The sequence below is a fragment of the Aplidium turbinatum genome, chromosome 7 (genome assembly GCF_918807975.1).
Source record: "Aplidium turbinatum chromosome 7, kaAplTurb1.1, whole genome shotgun sequence".
Classification (NCBI taxonomy): Eukaryota; Metazoa; Chordata; class Ascidiacea; order Aplousobranchia; family Polyclinidae; genus Aplidium; species Aplidium turbinatum.
Window position 1 is genome coordinate 3509784 of NC_137478.1, and position 21427 is coordinate 3531210.

General features: G+C 36.8%; 1 protein-coding gene across 1 annotated transcript; it reads right to left on the reverse strand.

The window, feature by feature from the left end:
- Nucleotides 1-382: 382 nt before the first annotated feature.
- LOC145774338 (cholesterol 7-desaturase nvd 2-like) lies at nt 383-20806 on the reverse strand. Its single transcript, XM_082585564.1, has 9 exons — nt 20656-20806; nt 18812-19006; nt 14473-14573; nt 10748-10939; nt 8262-8434; nt 6697-6819; nt 6143-6271; nt 5596-5769; nt 383-925 (listed from the first exon to the last, which is right to left on the reverse strand). The coding sequence occupies exons 1-9, from the start codon at nt 20748-20750 to the stop codon at nt 740-742; spliced, it is 1368 nt and encodes a 455-aa protein (XP_082441690.1). The 5' UTR covers nt 20751-20806; the 3' UTR covers nt 383-739.
- Between the last annotated feature and the right edge of the window lie 621 nt (nt 20807-21427).

The following is a 21427-nucleotide window of genomic DNA, read 5'->3' on the forward strand; positions in this document are numbered from 1 at the left end:
GGTAAACGAGACTTTTGTTGTGCGATGAGGCTTGTTGTTTTAAAGCGTCCCAGTTTTTAGTCACAAACATATGTTAGGTCTAGAAATATAGGCTATACCCTGCAATAAGCCTATCGGCCTATTGCAGTAGGCTACACATTTCCTTCTCATGTAGCCTAGTCTACTCCAATGAAGTCTATCTTTTTGATGAATGGTGTGCACTCTCAGAAGATAAATTTAACGGCAATTGAGAACTTCCTTAGGCTACGCAGCTACGTTATTTGGTAGGCTACAGACCTTAATCAGATCGGTGAATCCCACATGGCGAGGGTCCAGGCTACATCAGATAAAGTGACTGTTTGGGTCTGGACTAAACTATCAATGAGAAGCCAATCCGAATTACAGTGTATTGCAAACTCCAAATTAACTGAATACACGCTGTTTCGAATCTTTGTAACTTAGTGGAAATTATTTATTAAAGCAGGCTAAAAACGATATAAAAAACAAAGACTACAAGAAATTAAAATGATTTATAAATAAATAAAATTAATTACAAAGTAAATATAGCTGCCTGTAAAGTGCACAAATACCAATACATAAAACCAACAAAGTGGTATTATTGCACAAACTAGCACACTGCAGCCAACACATAATATTTTAGACACCAATCATTTCGCTCTACAAAGATGGTAAAGTTTTGATTTAAGTAAACAAGATGTTCTGCTTTATTTTGAAAATGGCAGTTTGTTTCACCAGTTGATCACCAATCTGTAACATCTGTTTTTGCCATTGAAATTATATTTCCATATTCGTCGGCTTTTGGACTGTTTTCCGAATAAAATTGTTGATACCATCGTCTGTGCTTTCCCAAAACCGATTCTTCTTTCACTAATACAGGCTTGTGAAGGTAAGTTTTATTGTTCCACATTAAAATATCTCGTTCTATCTGCAAATAGCAAAGAATAGATGTAGATGGGACAGAAGTATAAACTAACCAAATCTAGGCAAAAATTGATACTGAAAATATTCATACGGAAAAAATCCAAACAGAAAACATCCATATGGAAAGTATCTTTATGTTTCAAGAAAGGGGATGTTTTCCAAATAGATATTTATTGAGTGGGTATTTTCCAGTAGGGATATTTTCATATGATTATTTTCTGTATGGATTTTTACCGATTAGGCTACCGGGCTAAGCAGCCACCAATTTGGAGATGCAATGACCAGCAGCTAACCAAAGATAAAGGGCCAACTGGGCCATGAATATATCCATCGAAATTTATTGGATTCCGCGAGTAAATATATTATCAAATCCAAACATAATATGACTGGAAAAAAGATGACAACATAACAGGATTTATGTTTCTCGGCAGCCGATTATAGCAAGAATTGACAGCAATAGACACCGTTGCTCGCTGTACAAGTGAGTACTCACTGTAGGCTGGCGCAAAATCTCAAAAAAAAAATTTTTTCTTTTAATTTTTTCGTCAGTTTGTAATATTGTTCCTTTTGGTAAATGTATCTCCTATACCAAATTTCACAAAAAAAATATTAACGTTTGACCCTGGTTCACCTGGTTTGAATTTTTTCAAAATATCGAATTTTCGCTTATCCCTGAAACTGCTCACTCGCTATCTTCTAATGCACTCTATAGCATCTTAATGGACACAATAAGAGGCAGTAACACAAACTTGCAGCAAGCAAAGTGGTTTAATTAGCAGCTCCATGAACACTGACACGTGTATTACTTTCAAAATGTCGAATTCTACCACATTTCAGACATGATTTTCTTTGTGCACCGTTCACTGTAGTAAATATCTAATGCTTTCAGTTTCTTGAATCATTTGACGATGTTTATCGATTTTCACAGGCCAACAAAAAAATTTTTTATATAAAGGCAGGACATGTGAGAGTCATTTCAAGGTATTTCGAGGCCCCTAATTCTGAAAATGCACTAAGTTTTATCGAATTAGCTCTAGTTTTTGAGTTAGCCAAGATTGCAGCTACCACTTTTGATAACTAAATCTTTAACTACTACAGTAGGTGGTAGAAATGGTTTTGAGAAAAAAGCTTGACCTTGCTCCAAAACATTACTGAAGGTATTGAGGTTACTCTCAGTCATGCCCGTTTACCTATTGTTTCAAGCAAATCACCACTTGAAACAAGAGAGGGAAAACAAAAAACAGAAATGGTAACGTCCACGCAATGACTGCTTTGCACACTCCATGTAAACATGATGTTCCAACTTCCTTCGAACATGCTCACAGAAGTATCAATTTTCATGGTGATTCCATGGCTCTCTTTATGCCATGGCACTCTGAACTTCTTAGCCTTGAGCCCAGAAACGGGTTTGAGTGCAATGTTTGCATACTTTAGGAGGAACCCAGGACTTATCTTGATCACCCAGCTTCATGTCAAAGTAATAATAATAATAATGCTTGTTTTTATATAGCGCTGTGTCTATCGCAGAATGCGTTGCTCCTCTGCGTTGCATCATGCAGTAAAATATATCTGGGTTGTTTGTACAGCATCCTACTTGTCAAAGGCGTATTTTATTAGCCTATTGGAAGCAGCCGTGAGTCAATTTGATTCAAATGTAGCAACAAGTGCTGGTTGGTTTTTAAAACCTTTTTCTCGTGGGTCAAGTGTGCTTAGGTTATTACTATTAGTGGCATTGTCTGCATTCAGTGTCTGGAACGTTTTAACAAAGCCTTGCAAGGTGACTGTGGCTGGCATGCTTGAAGGTGCTGAACTTTGTAGGAGGCTACTGCTCCGCCATCTACGCAATGAAGAAGAATTTCATCGTGTCTTTGTAAATGCTGAGAGACCAATGAAAGATTAAACCCTGAGTCATTGAAACTGTCACGTCCCAAAAAGATCCCAAATCGTCTTCAGCATGGACATGGCTAACCTCCTCAACTTTCAAACACCGGAAACGAAATATCGGTCAGAATATTTTGCAGTCATTGACAGCGCCCGGCAAAATCTTCCTGACTATTTCAAGTCGACCGTTCTAGAGCACTACAACATTCTACAAGAATCACTCTTTAGTGGAAAGACACAATCACATGTGGTAGACGATTATCCTGAGTTCTCTGACACAGAATCCCTTGCACAAGAACTAAGTTATGCTTCTTTCGAAAGCAGTAGCCTACAATGGAAAGTGGGTGGAAGATTTTTGAATGATAAGCTATTCAAGAAGATGCCATCCGCTGTTCGGCAAATGTTTCCGAAAGGGACCGTTCAAATATTACGTAACGCTATCGAGGGGGAGGGGGGTATGAAAAGCGTTACGTTAGCATCACATCGGGGGGGAGGGGGTTCAAGCAATACGTTACGTAACGCTTACGAGTACGGTAGTTTATTTGTGCATACTTTCCGAGTCAAGCAGCAAAAAAGCGACACATGGTGATACATGAACAGGTATGTAGGTGTACCTATGACTGTTACATAGCCTAGGCCTATTATGTTCATTAAGAACCAAACGACTTTGACACAAACCTCTTCTTCTTTCGTATGAGAGTTTTTTTTTTTTTGGACTACATTTCATTGGGGTCAAATGTCCGGGCATTCTTCGAACAGGTTCATGGGCGTTGCTTAAACTCAGAAATTATGTCAACACAGACACTTTAAAAGATGTGTATCACGCTTTGATTTACTGTCATTTGCAATATTGTATTTCAAGTTGGGGAAAGGCCTGTGACAGTGCACTGGATCCATTAATAAAATTACAAAAAAAGGTTATAAGAATAATTACGAAACAAAATTACTATGCTCACACTAATTTTTTATTTTTCAAAATGAATATCTTGAAACTAAAAGACATACATAACATTGAAATAAAAAAACATATGTACAAAGTTCATATGAATCAGTATCCGTCTACGTATTGTGATTTATTTACAAATGCTTCATCTATTCATCAGCATAACACAAGATATCAAACAAGCAACAACTATTTTATACATAGATACATAGATCTAACACAGAATATGGCAAAAAGTCCATGCAGGTATTGGGACCAATGCTCTGGTCAGACGTTCCAAGTAGGCTAAAAAACTTACCATTTCATTGTTTCAAAAAAGAGATCAAAACGTTAATTTTACAAAGCTACAGTGCATCGTAAGTGATATGTTATGGAAACCAACTTGTCAGTTTCTTCGGAAACTTGATTATTCTCTGCTTGCTTCATGGAATTTTGTGTTTAGGCCTACGTTATCATCAATATGTTTTTTTTTCTGCGTATGTTGTTGTTGAAGCGCGGGAACGTTTTAACGTTTTATTTTTTCTCTTGTAAGCTTATTTTAAATGGCAAAATCGTAATTTCCGTAGGGTGGCAATTGACAAGTAGACCGTATGGTCGTCTCGTTGTCTCCCTGTCGGTATGGGAACTTGTGTAAATTTTGTATTGTGTAGATTGCATATTTCAAACATGTACCTATGTTCCTGTTACTGACAAATAAAACATTGATTGATTGATTGATTGATTGATTGATTGATTGATTGATTGATTGATTGATTGATTGATTGATTGATTGATTGATTGATTGATTGATATATGCCATTTATTTAGCCTATAGACCAGAAAAAAACTTCTTGCAGCAAAGACTTGGCCTTAGCAAAGGCTTAGAATAAAATTTCATTTGTACAGTATCCATTTCAGTAGGCCGACCTTTTCAATATGAAGCTGCATTCATAAACACGTGACTTTCGGGATATTTTTCTTGTGATGTAGGCCTACTGATTCACAACTGTTTTCATTGAAGATTTATGTCTCCCTTGCGTTAAACACAGTTCATTTCAACCTTTGCTTGTGTTTTGAACTTTCGTGCAATATGAACCAATTGAACTAGACAAGTGCAATTATGACATCACAATGGTAAGCAGGGCTGAAAATAAGTAATTTGCTAAGTCAAGCTTTTGAGTAACGATTTCAAAAATATTTTCATTGTCGAATATCTCGAAAACTAGAGCCAATTCGAAAAAACTAAGTTCATTTTCGGAATCAGGGGCCCTGAAATACTCTAAAATGACTCTCATCTTTCGTGCCAAATATTTTTGTTGGTCTATAATGTTATACGTTCACTGACTGCGAAAAGGCTGTAAAATAAACTAAAATGACACTAAAAGCATGCACTATTAGTAACTCTCAGACTTGGAGTAGGGTGAAGATGTTCCACGTGGAAGTTAACAGAGGAAGTGACGTCAGAATCACGTGGTCAAATTTTGAGAAATCCCCTCTTCAGATACTGCTAAACCACTTCGAAATTTACTAATTTTTCAGAAAAATTCAGAATTTCTCCTTGGGTGAACCAGGGTCAAAGGTCAACCCCCAACAAAAATTTTTGGTTTGCAAATATCAGTGAGCAAAATGGAACATTATTCCAAACTGACAAAAATTTTAAAGAACATCAAGGAAAATGAGCCACCCTAGTACTCAGCCTTGTGCAGATAGCCAGGAAGAAAGCTCCTTTCTTAACAACAAGATTTAGCTGCACAGTAGTATTATCACAGCAACAGGGAGGGTACAAAGTGACCAGTGAAAGTCTTCAAGTCAAACAAGCTGATAGCCTACACAAGTAGGCTGGTTGTATTTTTTTTTTGTATTAGGCCTACCTGAGTGGTTTCCAACAAATAAAACGCTTTCCCGATGCATGTCGGAACCCATGGGGAAATATAGAACAAATGAGAAAGTCTTTGCTGGAAGGGCTCAACCGGAGTCACATTTTGTACCATCAATCCGCGAAAAAACGGAGTTTGAACGTAAATGTGGACAGCACCAGCGCCAATCTAAAACAAAATGTTCATTATGAATGCATAATCATAAATCATAATTCTCATAATTAAACTATTGCATTGCTTTGAACAAGGTACTGTAACCTAATATGGGCTTATGTGAATTATTATGATGTAATTAACACATCAACAACCCAGCCAGCAAAATTGGTTCTTTTTACATTGATTCAACGTCTGCAGACGTCAAATCATAGTTGAAAGTGGTTGATTAGCTGACTGGGAAGCGCAGTAGTTTATTACCATCATATAAACCGCCAAAGGCGCCTTTATTGAAGTTGCGTTGAACTTGGGCTCAGTAGCTTGCGATTAATTTACAGAATATCTTTAAATAGATACTTTATGCAGCAAAAGCAATAAAATTTATTACCTGACTGATTCTAAACTTGAGATGTACAAGCTGAAAGCGAACACCAAACACATGAAGATGAATGTCGTCTTGTATTTCAATTGCGGAGCAATGCCTTTCCTCGGGGTTCTCACACGACTTCCATTTTGCCTGTTATGTTAAAGCAAGTTTTATGATTGTCCAAAATAATGTAGGAAAACACTCGTTCCAAAGCACAACCGACAACAATTAATTTTTTTCCTGTTAAAATTATATCGATTTTTCTTAATTTTTTTTCATGAACCAGATTACCAGAACCAACTAATAAAAATCGTGTTTTTATTTGCGCCAATTGCGATAACATACAGTAGACTGACAGATGCGACACAACAGACGAAGCAGCGAAGTGACATATAGTCTTCGTTTGGCTTGCCATTGGGTGTCTTTGCCGTGACACAGCCGCGTGCTCTGGAGCGGTGTCGAACCCACGTCCTTTCGAATGTCGCGCAGACGTTCTCACCACTCGGCTACGCAGCCGACTAACTAAAATCCAAACTCAAGGTGAAATTATTAAAGCACTTTGATAACTACTCCACCTGTATCTGATGCTTGATGAGGTTATTAAGAATAGAATCGTTGGTCTTTTCTACATCGCTTCCAATGACGGGCTTATGTAAGTGGTCAAGATGAGCTATGTCCGCGCCATTTTCTGGTATGTCCTGAAAGTAAAGTTATTAAATCAAATCTTACAGGATTTGTACAAATTGCATAGCCTCTCAAACCAAAATAATTTGTAGCCTAGGCCTACCTATAAGCCTGCCAGAATTACATATTCGCACTGACAACCTCAACTTTGACATTAAAATATTATGTGGACAGATTCCGACCCGACACCGAAAAGTGGAGGGATACAAAATACTAGAACCGAAACAATACTCCGCTTAAAGTCAGAACAATACTCCGCTCACAATTAGATTACATGGACTACAAATTACTAAAAAAATGATTGGAAACCCTTGTGTTATTAATGTGAAGATTTGAAAGATCTAAAATTAAATTTGTTTTTTTTAGAAACACACTTATAAAAGTGATGTTTTGCAAGATCATGATGTTTTACTATTACGTCATACACGATTAAAGAGTCAAAACGATTTAGTTAACAACTTACATTTTAAAATTTAAAAAGTTGTTTTAAGCTTCCACTGTGGTTTCAAGACATTAAAACAACAAATCAACTTTGTTTTTTAACATTAATGGGCGCAGTTTATTTTAATAAACCACGAAATATAGAAATTTATTTATACTGTAGTACAAGACTGAGCAAAGTCAGATTATCAAGGTGTACGAACAAATTTTTTCCGAAATATTTTTGTCAAGTTACAGTTTATTAATATTCAAAGCCAACTTATTGATAAGCTAATAATGCAGTTGTAAATATTACATCTTTCTCAAATTAAAATATGATATCCTCTATCTACAGCACAGCAAGGCTTGGTAAATATTAATTGTGCAACGCTTGCAGATTTGCCTTGCAGTTTGTATGAACTTTTTATACCGTAGGCCTAGCTCAAATGGTCTCTTGACGTCAAAGAAAAAAAAAGTCAAACCTTATTAAGATATTACATCATAACGACGTCAAGGAATAGCATTGAAGCATGAAATATTGCTGAGTTTTATTAAAAAGTCTTGGGAAGTGTGTAGTAGGCCTATCCAGATTGATACAACGGACGGAGTCTATGAAAAGTGACCATAAATGTTTCCCGGCCTTTGTGGCAAAGAAAACGTTACGATGTTGATTGAATTTGCATTGATTTGAAACTGAGTTGGAAGTTGTGACGCCATGTTGCGTCATATCCTTTACTTTTATTGTAACCTTTATCCTGTTTCCGTGAAACCAAATTCATTGACATGAAACGAGAGGAAACTTTTTACTGGTAAAGTTATTTTGAAACGAAATGTTTCAATTTAAAGAATTTTGAAGTCAAAGTTTTAACATGAAATACAAAAATTTTTGAAGACACATTTGTCGTCAGAGACTTTGCAAGTAATAAAAAAAAAAGGATTTAATTCTCTTTGACTTGACCGACTTAAGTTGCACAAGGAGAAATAACTATGTTTTCGTGTTTGCCTGACTTGCTGCACAACCCAACAGTGATCTTACCTGTATGTGTGCGTTGATAATGTGCTCCGTCCTTCCAACATACTTCAAGTTATTGAGACCTTCAGCTTCAGGCATCCTCCATTCTGGTTCTACTTTGTCGCAGTGATGCCAGACGTACACCACTCCGTTCACTTCACGACACGGCCAAGTGGGAACGGATACGAATGTTGGAACTGATAGGAAAAATTTGAAATTAAAACCTCATCTAATGATGTAATGAAAGAAAGCAGCATCGACAAAAGCGCATTAATATTGAAATTTGTCAACATTTCAACATTATCTCTAAAGCGTTTCATAATGGAACATTTCCAAAGAAGAGTTTTTAGTGGGAGGGTTTTTCTCGGGAGATTTCTTCTGGAAAAGTCTCATTAATTAAAACATTCATCTATAAAAAAAAATACACTGTCAATGCGAATGAGAAGCAGGTCATCTATCTATGTTACCAAAGTTATCATTACAAGTAAAAACATATGTTGACATAGAACGCAACATTTAAACTACCTTGCAACTATAACTAGCAGTTGAGTCAGCCATAGTTAGCCTATATTACGCAACAGATATTCTAAATGTTGTGTGATGCCATGGTATTTAGGCCAACTACTTTACTGTGCTTGTAGTGTAAATCTAATTTTCTGTGGAGACAAGTACCTCTCCTTTTTTTACTCTAAACCAGCCAGTTTGTTAGATGAGATTGTTTGCCCTTTGTGTGTTCAAAAGTTTATTACTACATCATCGGCGCAACTATTTTAATAAAACCTCCTTCAGAAAATAAGAATTTCCTAGAAACAATTTCTCGTAGGTATGCAGACAATAGAAGCTGCTGGATGAATCAAATTTTATGTTTTTAAAGTGAGTTTCTTTTTTGTTTTTAGTCGGTGCGCTGGTACATCGCTCAATGCATCCAGCTTCGTCTTTTTCGTGTCGTACACAAATTACATGGTTGTCAATAAGAAATCTTTGTTGATATTGTCTTCTCTTCTTTCATACCATACAGAATAATGTCAGGGCTAATGGGATGAGATAATTTTTTATAATTTTATAACAAGCGAGACTTAATTGCTTCCTGCTATGTTTCATTTAAAAGTTATAAATATTTACTTTAAATTTCATTAGTTTCCTCAGGCTTTGTTAGCACTGGTGAAATTACGTTTGTTACGCATAAAGAAAGAACTGCCATCAGCAACTGTAGAAAACAATGAAAACAAAACTATATGGGGAGACACAAAAAGCATGCTGCAATGTATGTTATAATCAAAATGAAGTTTTCATTGACATTGCCATTGTAGTTTACGGACTATAGGGTTTCATGTTTCAAGGTAAATAGCTTGAAATGTATGAATTCCTACATGATTGATTTGTCACTTTCATCCTTTCAACGTCTGCGCTGATTTTCTTCTGAACATATTTTAATCTTGAGCGTGTCATTTAACAGAGAGGGGATTCAACTTTAGCTTTAGTTTTAAGATACAACAGTATATTCTAAGACCTCTGATTAAAAAATAGTATAGTAGGCTACTGTTATATCCTAAAACCAGGCCTAAAATTTAAATTACCCCCACCACCCCTTACATTTAGACGCGTTTTTGTCGCCTTTAACCTCTGCTTGACTTCTCTCTTATTACCATACTTGTTGAAGTGGTGAGAAAAGTAAGCAGATGGAAATGGATGTTGTTACTTAAGAACTGGATGAAAGTCCTTTTCATCATCATACTATGAACAATATTTGTGCTAAAATAATTACTTACTGTGCATCAAGTGTCATTGAGATAAAACGAAGTGATTTGTGGCAATGGACCGGTTTGTTTTATTATTATACACGATAAGATCTTAAGATTAACTTTCACACCTCCGCTTCATGGCAACAACATTACTGGAATGTTATTTGATAATCTCCACTTTCATTGGCAACGCTTTGGAATCCCCCTTGTTTTTGAAGTCATTGACAAACATCAAAACGACAAACTTTTACGCCAATGAAACATACATTTAACTTCTGAATGGTAAATTGGTTTCTGTTGCGCAACTGTCTGTACCAGCAAGTGGAAAATTGCAACCAGCTGTGAAAGCGATGTCTATGATTGGTTGTTACCTTGGTTCATGACCAGGAACAAGAACATAGAAGCAATGTTGATCGCAATGATCACTTCAAATGCGTGGATTGTGCAATGCAAATGAACGTGAACTCACGCAATTCAATTTTAGTTTTGCAATTCGTCGTTAAATTGCTCATTCCTAACAGTAGTCTATCTTATGTTACTGTACAGTGTACAACATAATTAAAACTGAAATATTCCACAGTTATTTCAAAATATCCACCAACTCTGAAGTCAAGTATTACCAATTTTAAAATCGCCATAAAATACGCCAAATTAAAATTTCTCTTGAAAAAAAAATAGATTCCCTTTCAAAAACTGGTTTATTGACTGACTAAAATATAACCTTAAAATTATTAGGTTGATGAAACAATCCGCGAAAGGCGCACTTACTTTTTTGGGCATAAGGAATGTCAACCAGCTTTCCTGTTTCCCCACTAAACTTCCAACCATGGAATGGGCATTCCAGACAATCTGAGTTGACAACTTTTCCTCCTGCAGCCATGTTGGCTCCCAGATGGGGGCAGTAGGCGTCCATGACCCTCACAATGCCACGTTTGTTTCGAAACACAGCTAATTGTTGACCTAGATACAAAAAGCATTGTGAATACATAAGCAACAACACTTGAAGGATAGTTGAAGTCGACTCCTTGTTTTTGCATGTATTTTCTGCTTAGTGCTGTTGAATGCTGCATTGCAGTAAATATAATATTTATTTACTTATATGATGCTTCTTTGAATCGTAATAATATAATCAAGTAATAATAGGAATAATCTAAAATAATAAAATACTTTAAGAAAAATGTGAACACTATAATATAAACGACGACCTTTTAGACTACATGTTAATTGTATGAGTACATGCAATTGCATAAAAGTGAGACTAAGTCCAATTTGAAATTCTTCTGTTGCATTTTGGCAATTTGAAATTCTTTTGTTGCAATTCACGATATGCAACAGAAGAATTTCAAATTGGACTTTGTCTCACTTTTATGCATGTAGGCTACTCATACAATTAACATGTACTCTAAAAGGTCGTCGTTTATAATTATTATAGTGTTCACATTTTTCTTGAATTTTTGATGCTTTTGTATCTGCTTTACGCGGATCCCCGATTGACTTTAAGTTGACACGGGTTTAAAGTAATCGCCTTTTTTTTTAATAATAAAATAGTGGCGTTTGTTTTCTAAACTACTTAGGCGAGTGTAGACAAGTTGTATTGCACGTCTTGTAGACTCTGCACGTGATAACGCATTCCGGAGGAAATTTTCAATTAAATAGCTGACCGCGGTCCGAATCCGAACCTTCTGGGTGTTGATGGTGGACCTCGGGCTTCTGGAAGAATAACCTCATTGCCACGTTTCAGGGCCTTTTTAAATGTATTTCTACTGGTAGGAAGCAATTTTTTCTGTGATTTATCTCAGTACTTGGCGGCATGGGCGCCGATCGCTCTTTAAAATTGGTGGGGACATTTACTAGGAAAGGTAGGAAGGGGCGACCAGCAAAGCGAGCTAGAAAGATCGGGGGTTCTGTTCTGACAAACAAACTAATACAGTAGGTACAAGTCTGATGCGATGTGTATTTTAATTGTCAGTGTCAGCATTGGACAGCAGACGTCTCAACACTCGGCAACGAGTCTCCGGCGAATTAAAAACGAAGTCCTTGGATAGGTCATGAAGGTTGATCGAATTCAAAACCTTGTTGTGCCATTGCATGATTTGGTCGTTCATGTGTCATGGTAGATCGTAACCAAGTTTTGACACGTCGCAAAGTTGAAAATGACCATTCATCTGAACACGAGCTGGCTGGTGAAATGAGCAAAATTCGCACAAAAAGTTCCACTTTCGGAAACATTTGCCGAGCAGCGGATGGCACCTTCTTGAATAGCCTATCATTCAAAAATCTTCCACCTACTTTCCATTGTACTGCTTTCGAAAGAAGCATAACTTAGTTCTTGTGCAAGGGATTCTGTGTCAGAGAACTCAGGATAATCGTCTACCACATGCGATTGTAGCTTTCCACTATAAAAGAGTGATTCTTGTAGAATTTTGTACTGCTCTAGAACGGTCGTCTTGAAATAGTCAGTAAGATTTTGCTGGGCGCTGTCAATGACTGCAAAATACTCTGACCGATATTTCGTCTCCGGTGTTTGAAAGTTGAGGAGGTCAGCCATGTCCATGCTGAAGACGATTTGGGATCTTTTTGGGACGTGACAGTTTCAATGACTCAGGGTTGCAATCTTCCATTAGCCTCTCAGCATTTACAAAGACACGATGAAATTCTTCTTCATTGCGTAGATGGCGGAGCAGTACTACAAAGTTCAGCACCTTCAAGCATGCCAGCCACAGTCACCGTGCAACCCTGCAAGGCTTTGTTAAAACGTTCCATACACTGAATGACAGCCAATGCCGCTAATAACCTAAGCATACTTGACCCACGAGAAAAAGATTTCAAAAGCCAAATTGCAGTTGTTGCTACATTTGAATCAAATTGACTCACGGCTGCTTCAAGGCTTCCAATACTGACTTATTATTATACTGACGTTAGAATCATCAAGCACTGCTTTTACAGCAGCTGCACGTGTGAGCAATCTGGTTGGACAAATTGGTTTCAGTTTTGATGCAGCCTGAGGCAAAGACTCTTTGGAATAAAGATTCAGGTACATATGCTTGAATTTCCCAGAAACCTTTTAGCCTATATAGGCCTAGCTTTCCAAGTTCTTGTGTGGAGCTTGGAGCATCTCGAATAAACGGCGAAGCTACAACAGCTTTTGATACAATTAGATTAGTAAATATGTGCCCCACAATGCACATATTTAGCAAGAGGTTGAGATTTTTTATTTCAGCTTGACAGCTATGGGGTTTACTCGGTCGGGGTTTCCTCCCATAAAACAAAAATGTTGTCCCCTCCTTTCAATAGATTTTAAACGTCTGACTAATAAAATTGTGACATTCGGTTAATATTTTCCCTTTTACATTATAAACATAATGAAAAAAGATGGTGGGGACATGTAAAAAGATGGTGGGGACATGTCCCCGCTGTTCTATAGGGATCGGCGCCCATGCTTGGCGGGCTTCTCCCATCAAGACTCTCCAACACTTTATCAAAAATCCAGGTCGAGTTACATTTTACCTAAAAAATGATGGTTCGGTGCTGGTACAGATAGTTTAACTTTCGTGGTTGCGTGCAAAAATTACTTATTCACCGGACCGCTAAAAATATTCAACTTGTCAGACTGAACCTTTGTTAATATTAGTTGAGTAACCCTGGACTAGATTAATGTCTGCGTGAGCTTTGAATAACAAGCAAACGTTTGCTTCATTGTGTACAGAGAAACACCTGTTGGGTATTTGAGATCGCTTCTGACGTCCAAATGTCTTCCCGCGTCATAGAAGTGACGCCATGATCAATTGATCAATACAGATAAGTGTGTGATGCTGCAAGTGTTTCCATTATATCTCCATTATTATCTCCATTGCGTGATATTCTAACTGGTATTCGATTTGTAGGTTATGTTTGTACGGTGAAGAAAGATGTAGCACTTTAGTCAAAACTATAGGAAACACCTTAATCCGCCCCGATACCTCAGTTGGTTAGCGCGTGCATGACTTCGTGAACGTAGAAGCTTCAAGATCAAGCGGTGCTGGTTCAACTCTTGGGGTGTGCGCTTGAGCAACGCATTCTAAAGACTGCTCTCCATTTGGCGGCACCTAATGGATGGAATAATTCCATGGCAACAACACTTCAACAATCGGAAACTTCACTCTGTCAATCTTGGTGACCGGTCCTGCGTCAAAATCCTCTACAAGTATGCGAAACTACCAGGAATAACCTATCAAGGCTTTGTCAGTCCGAGGATAAAGATTCAAAACCAACCACCTTCGCAGTTGCGTTGACAAGATGATCCATGAGGGTACGATTGGACACGAGCTCAAGATAAGTTTATGGGCCCGAAATCTTTTCAAGAGGGCTAAGAACATAGAAACAACACATATTATTTGGAGTCCTGTTGTTTTGTTTGGAACTGTCTTGTTTATGGGGGCCCGGGCTTTCTATTGGAAGTGAGCCCAAATTATTCGCTCAACAGCCCTGCACTGTAGCGTGTGTTTTGCACTCACCAAATACATAAACACTTTTCACTTTTCCTTTCTTCAAAGACAGCGAGTCCATGATTCGGAACCAACCATTTGGATAAACAGGAGGTGAATTTCCTATTTTCCTAAAAAAACAACCAAAATGAAACATTTAGACACGATGGTTATGGCAATATGAACAATTGAACATGTCGTTAGTGCCAAACACGTTTATGAACGATAAACCTAAAAACAAAAGTCTTACAGCACCAAACGAAGGAATACGGCAGCTGTGAAAAAACTATGTTTTGGTAGATAACAATAGGTCATTACTATGTGCTGTGTGGGAAAGAACAGATAGTGCAATCAACTGAAGATAAAAGTAGGAATGCAGTTGCATGAGGGAATCCCAAAAACCAAAAGTATTCATGGGAAGAAAAGTTTTTCAGCACCCAATAGAAATAGACTACTTGAAGTAGTCAATAGAGATGATAAAATGAGTCTTTTCGAATAGCGGAATCCACATTCGTAATAGCAGGACACGGAGGCCGTTAATGCAGTTGGAACAATTTCGCCACGGTGGATGTAAAGACAATACCAGGTCTCAGCAGCGCTGACAGGGGTGTCCAGAAAGTACTTTTATATCCTGGCCCTAAGTGATATTAGAGGCCAGTAATCATTGCAAAGGGCTCGGAAACTACAAGAGACCTCCTGGTGTTTGTTGGACATAGCATGTTTTTCTTAGAAGTGTCTTGATTTCGAGGCCGAGGATCTTATTAGTACTGAGCCAAAATTATTGTATCAACGGCCCTGGCAGGCCTATTCCTTGGTTAGCAATCCGTATTTTTTCATCGATTCAACGTTTGCAGACGGAGAAAAAGTTTGAAGGAGCACATCAAATATGTTTTTACTTCATATTACAGCACACAAAATGGTTTGGTTGTTTGGCATACAGCGGTTCCACTTCGAGTATGCTTTGAGTGCATTCACTATGGTCAAAACGACTGTTAAGGCGTGAACCGTTCAAAAATGCAAATACAGCTTCTTCACATAACCACAGATAGCTTTAATGCCTCCGGCTAATACAAATGAACCACAATGACTTTTGTCAGTCAACTTTATGTCAGTTAGTGTCAAGTAAGCGAATCAATTCTTTTCAAGGCGATTATGCAACACTTCTAGGTGTCGTTGACAGTTTGATGTTATTAGAACGATAAAACGACTGCCGACTACCAACAAAGCGAAATAGCCCACCCCACCGTTTTGAAATGATTTAATTTGCACGCATCAGATCTTCACTGCCTTTGATGATAATTTATTGCTTTTAGATCATAAATATCAACAGCGTCGAAAGACCACATCCAAATTAATGTTGTCTACTTTGTGTAAAAGTTAATGCAGATTTATATTAGTCATTAAAACCTAGTTACCCACAGGCGGAACAAAATATAAATTAAAATATGAGTAAATTGTTTATCCAATTTTTTGTAAAACACAGTCAAGTCATTGAAAAATTATAAAAATTTCTAAAGTTACTTTTCAAAACACAACGTCACGTTTTCACACCTACATAATCTGGAAGAAATTTGTGCAAAGTTGATTGTCGCTGACTCTGAGTTTGTTTCCTGACCCATTCTCATTAAGCGGTCTGGTGAACATTGGTAGACTGGACGACATGGGCTACAGTTTTACAAATCCAATTGCCGTAAGAAATTTATTTAAACTAACAACATTTTTAGTGAGACATCTTTCTTGTAAGGTTACACAATGACACATCAAACGTGTGTTGTTTCTCTGTCGTCCAGATGTAAACGCAGCAGGCTGCTTCAATCAAAACACACCTAAGAAACCTTCTTAAAACGTCTGTAGACATTGAATTAATGTGAAATAGGGTTGATTTGCTTTCTGGGCTATTTGACTTCAATTTTCCCCTTTTAGCCTGGGCCAGTCATTGACTCCACAAAGCAGGAGGTTTCCAACCAAAGTTTTTTAAATAGAAGAACCACAGAATGCGGTTAGGTGGAAGTCAGAACAGATACAGTAAAATTTCATTTTAACCGCTTTTACAACTCAGATACAATAACAATAAAAATAAGTTTGTAGTTTCGCCAAATTGAATAAGAGAGAGAAAGCGTATCTTTGAGAAGATAACATCAAAATTTAATTAAAGTTTCCAATGTAAGTTTTACTTCTTTCTCGACATTCTTCGAAAGACTGAATCAATGACTTTCTTGCTAAATACAGTAGGTATTCTGAACACAAGCATTTGTGTATGTTGACGTTGTTTACTGCATTTCAACGACTTCCTTGGAGCGTTTTTAGCATGATCTTCATAAAAAAAAGCGCAATGAAACAATATTTTGTTTGTAAATTTGCTTTTAGAAGACCACCGAACATAAATGGCATGTAATTTGCGTCTAAATGTGGATCAAATTTTATCATTAGGATCACATCATTTGAATATAGTCTCCACATCAAAGCTACAGGCCGGTACTGCGAAATTTAATAGACCTGGCCTCCGAATATGCAGATATTGATTTTGGAAAGGCTATTCTAAGCAACTTATCTTTTCTATTTATAGTAGGCTATATCAAGCAATGTTGTTTTGTAAGACGCTATCAGTCCAAGCAGCTCTCATTTAGCCAATCCATGAGAACGTTGTTGTACTGGTGAGCTGTGAAGTATCCTCCTTGAAGCTTGGTTATAGGCACTCCAATATGAGATGGTCTGTAGACTGATTTAGGGCGTTGCATTTTGGGCAGTTTGGTTGAGTTGTCATCTCCTATCGGATTGTTACTTGTCTTAGTTTGTTTTGTTCTTATGAGGTTTGCAGTGGACCATACTTTTCTTGTGGCAGTGTCAAAGCCTGAGAGAGCTTTTGTTGGGTCTGTGATTAAGTCTCTAACAAGAGGGATTTTGTATTCTACAAGTTCTGCCACTTTTTATAATATTAATTGGAGATGGGTCGGCTTTGTGGAAGAAGTGTCGTGATTTAAGTCGCGAGGTTTTTGGTGCTTAAATATTTGTTAAACCACAGTACTGGAAGCTTTTCTGCTGAGTTGCGAATTTGTTGGTGTAAGTTCGAAATTGCTGCCAGTCGTCGGGTGTGTGGAAGAGAAATATCAAGCAATTGAAATGCAGCTTGAAAAAAGTGACAAAATTACAAAAGAATGGATTAGTTTACAACAATGGTAACAATACGATAATCACACTTAGGCCATCATTTTTATAGAGAGACTTATAACTATTAGGTTACATGTTTATCGGCTAAGTTGTGTTATTTTTCTAAAGGTTCAGGAACACATTTATAAGCTATTGCTTTTAGTGAAGACGTTTTGCAATATTGGCCTCTTTGTTCATTAAATTGGTCCTGTAGTTTTTACTTGCCTTGAGAAATAGATTTATTGATATGGGTGTCGCCAAAAAAAATATTCTGAATTAGACATAAAAATTTCTGACACAAGAATTTTCTGACATAAGATTCAGATATTCATTTAAATTATACTGTAATTAACTATCACTACAAAGTTTTACACCAACCGTTGTTCATTACTAGATAAACGATTCATATGCTAAATAAATATTTATTTATCAACGCTATCTCGAGGTAACAAATCACTGTGATGCTTCTTCGATTGAATAGAACGTAGATACCATGTTATTATAAACAATTTTGTACATGATATGAACCAACTGATTACAACGTTAAACCGGGACGAATTGTTTATATGAGACAGCTGACAAAATGCGTCATTTTGACATTGATATAACGTCTCCAAACATAGAATCAACGTGAAATAGAATCAATTCTGTTAGCTGTAAATCACCGCTTTTACAAATCATGCTTGCACTGAATTCAGCTGTTTGGAAAGCTTTGCATTGAAATTTTAAATCAAGTCAAAATCAGAGGTCTAGTTTTAATGTCTAAATCAGGTCCACGTCATCATTTGACCGTCATTTTTCTCAAAGCATTTACCAGTCTATCAACTTGTTAGAAACTTGAGATTGGCCAAAAACTTTCTGCCCTGCAGGCTTTCAGGTTTGTATATTCAGGAATGATAATATTCTCTTTAAAGTGTGGTTCTAAAACTTGATAGAGATGAATTTTGTTTCCAAAATCATAAAATAAACATTTTACATAAAAATATTTTGTAAGAACTTTAGATACGTAAATGACGTCATTATCTCTTTCTCAAACATGGCTATGACAAGTTAAACCATTCAGTAGACATACAAATAGGCTTAATTCGCAAGTTGCTTGAGGAATTGGTCACTCGAAAACAGATTTGTTGGATTTTGTTAGAAATTTCAAAATGGTGATAATGTGAAGGTATAAGTCATTTACACTTTGAAAATAATTAAATAAAAACGTGTTTTGTCTCACTTTTGTTTTTGGTTTTTCCTAATACTTTCATCTCTGGATACCCGTTCGTCGTGGTGGACGTAGCCGATGGTATTCTCATCACGATACAAATCAAGTGGATGAAATACAAGGATGTAGATTTGATGCAGAGACCACAAAGAGGCTCCCAACGTCAATGCATTGAATATTGCGCTGATCATGAAAGGAACATCTTTTCTAAAGATAGTGATGAATTAATAAAACTAAAGAAGATAACAAAAGAAAACCTGCTTTCTAAAGCGGCGTTATGAAAGCTATTCTTGCAATAATGCAACTGGCAATCGTTACAAGCGATTACGTTCTGTCTGAAAACAGTGACATAACTTTGAAGAAGTAGTTTGAGATAGAAAACTAAAACCTACCTATGCATTTACTAAGTTGAAGGTTTCAAGTAGACAGTGTACTATTCAAAATGGCAGAATGAAGGCTATTTATAAATAAAGAAACTGGATACCAGTGGCAGTGCCGGATAAGCCATTAGGCAAAGTAGGCACGTGCCTACAGGCCAGTCAAAAATCCAGGCCACTTTAAAATCAGTAAAAACTTTGTCATGTTTTCAAAATGATTATTTTCTAAACTATTAAGTATTTATAAGTATATAGATTATAGACTATAAAGAGCAAAGACTCGATGAAACAGAAGCAAAAGACATCAATGAAACGATGAAACGATGCATTTCCGAACACTGAAATAGCACTTAGAATGTAGCCTACTTGTCTCTAATGGCTACGAATTGCTCGGGGGAACGCTCGTTTTCACAACTGAAACGAATTAAAGACGTTAAACGATCAACAATGTGTCAACAACGTCTTGGTACACTGGCACTTTTGTGTATTGAAAGCGACCTACTCCGTAAGATTGACCTTCAAAAACTACGTGTTTTCAATCGCAAAAAGTCCAAAGGTGTTATTTAGTTATAGGCATATGACCAAGTTTTTGCACGGTACCCTGTGTTATAGTTGCAACAACGATCTTTGTGACAATGATTTGGCAACATTTATAATTCTAATTTTTTATTTGGCAACCCTGATTTTCGGGCCACTTATAAAATGTGCCTACAGGCCAGCAGACCCTTAATCCGGCACTGACCAGTGGCATGCTTCACTAGTGATATCATGAAGTTATGCAAATTACAAAGCGCGCAGTCTGCAAATCAGTGCTTTTTTGCATTGAAACTTCTGCAGACGTTGCAGACTTTAAATCAATGCAAAAAAGAACTGATTTGCTGGATGTGCACTTTGTAATCTGAGTAACTTTGTATGTGACATCATCATTGTTGACGCAGTGAGAAATATGACGTCATACAAACTTCCAGTGAGTTCAGAACAGAAGGATACCTGCCACCATCAGATGGCCCACTACGAAACGCTACTTTTTGTCAAGTTTTTTTCAGTTTAATCCATAAATGAAATTCAACTCATTTTCACTGGTTTGAGAATACAGATTTTCTTTAAATCACAATAAGATAATAATAAACAAACCGAGTAAAAATATAGAGCCTAAAAACAGAAACGAAACGTGTGCAAACGTTTTGAAAACTAAATCTGTTTTCATCATCAGTGCTGTAAATCTACCAAAATACGTTTTTGCTGTTCTGGGCTATGCAAAGCTGGTTTCGCAAGCCCCGTATCACATAAAACTCGTTTAAAAGAACTTTCAATCCCATCAATGGATAAATCGAATTGAATTCCTTTTTAAAGCCTAACATTTGCATGCGTTGAAGGTTATCTTGATCTAGCCATACCACTTTAGGTTTAAATATTCATAAATCATGACAGTCCTTGAATTATTGTAAAAAAAGGAATTATTGTAATAAGTTGTCTTACCCGTCAATTGCCAGACCACATACGATAAGAAACTTTGGGGAAAATATCAGTTGAGAAGCAAAAGCACTCATATTAGTTAGCACAGAAAGTAACATGCTGCAGATTATTTTATCAGTGTAAAAATAATTTTCAATGAACACTGTATTTTTTTCAATCTGTAATATAAAAAGCAACAGCCGATTGTGAAGTATGCGAAGAAATAATCTTGCTTGTTTTTAGTTGTTACGCAGAGTTATGTGACATCAAATTCTAAATTTTCACTTGCTAGTAAACAGCACTTTAAAGACATTCTAATATTAAGGCAGTATAGTAACATTGCTTAAGAGTTTCTATGTCAAGTCTGTCAAGATTTTTCTGCTCTGTCTTTGCATGATATTACAAAGCAAAAAGGAACAGTTTTAATGCTAGTGCGTATACTCTCTGGAGATAAATAAACTACAAAAGGCATAGCGTAGGCTACTGCCATTTCAGATATAAACATGCAGAGATCTCATTTTGATTTTCACAGCTTGTAATCAATTGCAAATAATGTAATAAAGCGAAGTTACTGTACGGTCTATAAACGATCAGCCGATAATATCTGCCTAGTAGGCGGCTTGTTTTGTATAAGAACTGTTGGTTTAAAAACGCACTGCATCAAAAGACTCTATTAAGGTACCTACCTCAAATCTGATCAAATATTCGAAAGCCATTGAAACTTGACTTCCAATAATGTTAGTTTCCTGTACTCTGCTGTATATGCGATTACATCACTGAAGGCTGACCTACAATC

Coding starts and splice junctions, on each gene's coding strand:
- LOC145774338 (XM_082585564.1), bottom strand. CDS start 20,750: ATGTTACTTTCTGTGCTAACTAATATGAGTGCTTTTGCTTCTCAACTG. Junction 14,574..18,811: donor AGGAAAAACCAAAAACAAAA/GTGAGACAAAAC, acceptor TTGTTTTTTTAG/GAAAATAGGAAATTCACCTC. Junction 10,940..14,472: donor GAAAAGTGTTTATGTATTTG/GTGAGTGCAAAA, acceptor TTTTGTATCTAG/GTCAACAATTAGCTGTGTTT.